Source organism: Microtus ochrogaster, chromosome 7, assembly GCF_000317375.1.
Source record: "Microtus ochrogaster isolate Prairie Vole_2 chromosome 7, MicOch1.0, whole genome shotgun sequence".
Taxonomy (NCBI): Eukaryota; Metazoa; Chordata; class Mammalia; order Rodentia; family Cricetidae; genus Microtus; species Microtus ochrogaster.
This window is the reverse complement of record NC_022014.1, coordinates 54,043,312-54,048,471: the sequence shown is the minus strand read 5'-3', so window position 1 is coordinate 54,048,471 and position 5,160 is coordinate 54,043,312. Positions and strand designations below refer to the sequence as shown.

The following is a 5,160-nucleotide window of genomic DNA, read 5'->3' as shown; positions in this document are numbered from 1 at the left end:
TGTGTGTGTATGGTGTGTGCATGTGTGTGTATGGTGTGTGCATGTGTGTGTGTGTATGGTGTGTGTGTGTATGGTGTGTGTGTGTATGGTGTGTGCATGTGTGTGTATGGTGTGTGCATGTGTGTGTGTGTGTATGGTGTGTGCATGTGTGTGTATGGTATGTGCATGTGTGTGTGTGGTGTGTGCATGTGTGTGTATGGTGTGTGCATGTGTGTGTGGTGTGTGTGTGTGTATGGTGTGTGCATGTGTGTGTGTGTATGGTGTATGCATGTGTGGGCATGCAGGCCATGGTGAACATGTGGAGTCACTTCTCACTTCCCCCCTTTGCATGGTTCTGTGGGTCAAACTGAGACTGTTAGGCCTGTATGCAAGTGCTCTGGTCACTGGGCCATCCCGCCTACCCTTCTGTGGATTTCTTCTGACATTGTCTAAGTTGTCTGTTTTTTGCAGCCTGTCCTGGAACTCCCTTTGTAGACCAGGCTGGCCTTGAACTCACAGAGATCCACCTGCCTCTGCCTCCCGAGTGCTAGGATTAAAGGCATGCATCACTACTGCCTGGCTGTCATCTGTGTGTTTTTTTTTTTGTTTGTTTTTTGGTTTTTTTTTAAAGATTTATTTATTAGTGATGTATACAGTGTATCCCTGTCCACCAGAAGAGGGCACCAGATCTCATCACAACCAGATGGTTGTGAGCCACCATGTGGTTGCTGGGAATCGAACTCAGGACCTCTGGAAGAGCAGCCTGTGCTCTTAACCTCTAAGCCATCTCTCCAGCCCCCTGTCATCTGTGTTTTTTAAAAAAAGTTTTGGGCTAGTGAGGTGACTCAGTGGGCAAAGCATTGTCAACTTGGCGACCTGAGTTTGGTCCCCAGAACCCACTCTGGAAGGATGACAGAACTGGCTCCCAAAAGTCCTCTGAACCGCACATGTGTGCCAGGGCATGCCCAAACTCACAATATACATTTGCATAAAATAAGTAAATAAATAAAATGCAGCCTGCAATTCCTGGTCTGAAGCCACCCTCCTGCTGGTACCTTTCAAGAGGCAGGACTGGGGGTGCATGCTGCTGCAGGTGCGTACCGCTGCAGGTGTGTGCCGCTGCAGGTGCGTGCTTCTGCAGTTGCATGCCGCTGTAGGTGCATGCCACTACAGGTGTGTGCCACTACAGGTGCGTACCACTGCAGGTGCGTGCCACTGCAGGTGCATGCCGCTGCAGGTGCATGATGCTGTAGGTGCATGCCACTACAGGTGCGTACCACTACAGGTGTGTGCCGCTGCAGGTGCATGCCACTACAGATGCGTGCCACTGTATCTAACTACAATATTTTTTTTAATATTTATTTATTTATTTATTTATTTATTTATTTATTATTTATACAGTATTCTGTCTGCTTGTATGCCTGCAGGCCAGTAGAGGGCACCAGACCTCATTACAGATGGTTGTGAGCCACCATGTGGTTGCTGGGAATTGAACTCAGGACCTTTGGAAGAGCAGGCAATGCTCTTAACCTCTGAGCCATCTCTCCAGCCCCCCTAACTACAATATTTTTTATGGCAACCCAAGCAGGCTAAATCTGTGTGTATAATTATTTACCTACAGAAATTATAAGTATAATTGTGCATTTGTCTAGTTATATATTGCATGACATATGTAACTAATATATAATATCTCTTGCCTTGTGTCATTTTCTGAGGAGAGATCCCTGACAAAGAACAAGGCTGAGGCTAGCCCCATCTCCACAGCACGCTCTGAGGTGAGTCATCTGCCTCATAAATTTTACCTGAAATCTATCTGGTAGACAGGATGAGGTCTCCACTGGCTCCCTGCAGGGACTCAGTCTAAGGAAGGACAAGACCTTTATCCCCACACAAGGGCCCTTCAGGTTGGGGCAGGAGAGACCCTCAGAAGGGTTTTATTTTGAGCCTTAAGCTGAAAGCTTCTGGGAGTTTACAAAGCGGTCTAATCAGGAATACTCGGAGCAGCACTGTTGCTGTGACCGACTGTGTGAGGCATGTCAATTTACATGGGTCTCTCAGTCAATATTCACATAATGCTTTGAGAAAGGAATGCAAGTGCTTGACTAACGTCCGCACGGAAGAGTCCCTGCCTGGCAACCTCCAATGCTGGCCATTTCTCGGGAGCCTCCCTGCCTCTCCACAAATTTCCACCTGGGCCCAATGGCCTGAGCCACTTCCTGAAAGCCATAGAAGATGGAATCTGGGACTCATCTATCAGGAACAACAATGCCTGGATCAGCCACAAGGGGGCCCCAAGTACCAGATCCTGGACTGGGCCTTCAGATGCTCTGCTGTCGAAGTCCAGACACGGGTGCTAGGTCTGCCAAGTTCTGATGGACAAACACCTCCTGCTAGTTGATATCCCTAACACCAGGGGCCAAAGACCAGGGGCACCCAAAGCCAGGATTCCCGCACAAGCAAAGGAACCACATGGCAGCTCAGGTCCCGGAGTGTGAGGCACTTTCAGCTCTGTCACCCAGAGTCTACACAGAAATCCTGCCACACTGGAGTCATTGCCTCCACCCTACGGTTACTTTAGAGGAGGCATGTCTGCGAGGGTCGTACAACTTATCCAGTGTAACACAGATGGAGCAGTATGGCAGGCTGGAATCGGCGCACCTGGGCCTGCCTGCCGAGGACGTGGCCCTGCTGTGGAGCCCTTGGGGAAGCTGAGGCACGGGGCTGATTACCTGCAGCTGCTGCAGCTCGCTCATGTTGCTCTCGCACTGGGCCACCATGTCCCGCATCTGGTTCTCGTGTTTCTGCTGCTGCTGCAGCCTCTCAGCCTTCTGCCTCTTCTCCTCCTGCTGGGAGAACTGCAGAGAGAGGAGGGTACTGTGGGTGCTCGCCCGGGTGGCTGGGTGGTGGCTTCGCCAGCCTCTGCCTGAGTCAGTGAGGCCCCTCCCAGGGACTGGGCAGCAATGCTCAGAGCCCAGCCTACCTCAGGCTATGCTCTCACTATTGAAACTCCTGTCCTGAGTGGAGACCCAGACTCGGTCCCCACGCTGGTAGGGACCAGACAAGGTAAGGTGACATGTGCTAGGACAGTATACACAGAAATCACAGGGGCCTACGTCAAACAGAAAACACAAAAGGAGGCTCTTGGGTGAGAACAGAGAACACCATGCACATAAAAGCATGGGATCGGGACTGGAGAGATGGCTCAGTGGTTAAGAGCATTGGCTGCTCTTCCAGAGGACCCAAGTTCAATTCCCAGTACCCACATGGCATCTCACAACTGTCTGTAACTCCAGTTCCAGGTAATCTGTCTCCCTCACAGACATGCATGCAAAACACCAATGCACATAAAATAAAAATAAATATTAAAAAAAGTGTGGAATCATGAAAAGCACCCATACATAACAAGTGTCAAAAGCGGATCTGTCTGTCCACCAGGGAGGAGTCTCCTGGGCTACTGAAGCTCCCAGGCCCTGACTGACTTACGCGTCCCCTCCTAGGACCCTGTCCTTCCATGGCCTGACCAGGTCTTACCGGGTCCCTCCGTGACCACTCCCCATAGCCTACCGGGTGCAGCCCCCACCTGCTTGATCTTCTCGCGCTGCTCGGAGGCACTGCCCGCGCCATTGATGTGCAGGCTCTTCTTGTACATGGCCATGCGTGTCTTGCCGTCGCTCCTCTGGATCTTGGGGAGCCGCGCCTTCTCCTGCTGCTGTCTAATTTTCAGCTGCTCCATCATTCGTTGGTTGTAGCGCTGCATCTGCTCCCGTTCCTGGTGGGACACCAGGCCGAGGTCAGGGGAACGCTAGGCACAGAGGTGCTTCGGAGCCAAAGGTCACCTCAGCACACGAGCCAGGGAGTCAGAACAGCATGGCTGACAGTTCATGTCTACGGTTCAACACTATCTGTTCTTTAAAATTCTTCCTTTTTACATTTACTTATTTTATTGGGCGGGAGCGGGTTAGGCATAAGCATGACACTCAGAAGACAAGTTTTTCCGCTATGAAGGTTCTGGGAATTGAACTCAGGTCATCAGGCTTGGTGGCAAGCTCCCTTATCCACGAAATCATTTCACCAGCCCTGGTTTTTCTGTTGTTGCTGCTGTTTTTCTTTTAATATTACAGTGTTCCCGACTACTGATGGTTTGACCCACAGTTTTCAGACTTTCACATAAAAACAGTGTGACTCAGCTAAGCCCAATTCTGAATTTTCCTGGGCGACCAAAATCTAGTTCAGTATTCTGGATACTGGGCAGTGGCAGTGAGCTCACGTGTCCCTGAGGGGACATACCCTACACTGGGCTGCCTCAGAGCCGGGCTAAGCAAGGCAGCCTGGAGGCGGCTTGTTATCTTCAACTCAGGATGGGTGCTGGGGATAGAAACCCTCAGCAAGTCAATAAGCATCACCCTCTCTGTTCTTTCTCTTTTTGGGGGGTGGGGGTGGCGCAGTTTCAAGCAGCCCAGCACTGAGGCATTGGGGTGAGCAGAGGAGCCGTCTGTATCATCTGTGGCCCTTATACAACTTCCTTGATTTCTGCCCCTCAAGCAGGGCACCCAGGAGACAGTCACAGCAGCCCCTCCCGGGTGCCGTCATGGAGCTGCCCCGCATCCCACCCCAGCCTTACCTTCTCGTGCTTGCGCAGCAGGTCATGCCGCTGCAGGAAGTACTGGTCCTTAAGTTGCTGCTTCACCAGCTGATGCCGCTCCTGCAACTGGTGCTCCTCCATCTCCCACAGGGCTGCCTCACGCTCTGTGGAGGACACACCATCCACACGGTAAGGAGTGGACGGGGCCAGAGACCAGACAGATCTCCCGCCCCCTCCCCACCCCATCAGGCTCCTGCTGGGACTGATGACCAACGTGGTGCTGGGCTCAGAGGAATGGGCACCTAGGCTACCTCATTAAACCACACTGGCTGATCGGAGTGGAGCAGAGGAAACTAAGAGATGACGAGCCCCCGCAACCTGGGAGCTTAGGAGCTGCGGCAGGTCAGCAGGCAGGGAGCAGCCGGAGCTGGGACAGAGGCCCCAGCTTCCTCCTCTACCAAATGGCACAAGCATACCCTGAAGAGGAAATGTTCTGGGCCGGGCGATGGTGGCGCACGCCTTTAATCCCAGCACTCGGGAGGCAGAGGCAGGCAGATCTCTGTGAGTTCGAGACCAGCCTGGTCTATAGCGCTAGTTCC

The 5,160-nt window shown here is 52.2% G+C and overlaps 1 protein-coding gene across 1 annotated transcript in view; it reads right to left on the bottom strand.

Moving 5' to 3' along the window:
• Positions 1-5,160, bottom strand: part of Stk10 (serine/threonine kinase 10) — a 101,988-nt gene that overhangs the window by 7,120 nt on the left and 89,708 nt on the right. The window contains exons 15-17 of the mRNA XM_005350368.3: positions 4,601-4,725; positions 3,560-3,748; positions 2,709-2,834 (exon numbers count right to left, since the gene is read on the bottom strand). Coding sequence (XP_005350425.1) covers positions 2,709-2,834; positions 3,560-3,748; positions 4,601-4,725 — 440 coding nt within the window. The remainder of the gene's footprint in view (positions 1-2,708; positions 2,835-3,559; positions 3,749-4,600; positions 4,726-5,160) is intronic.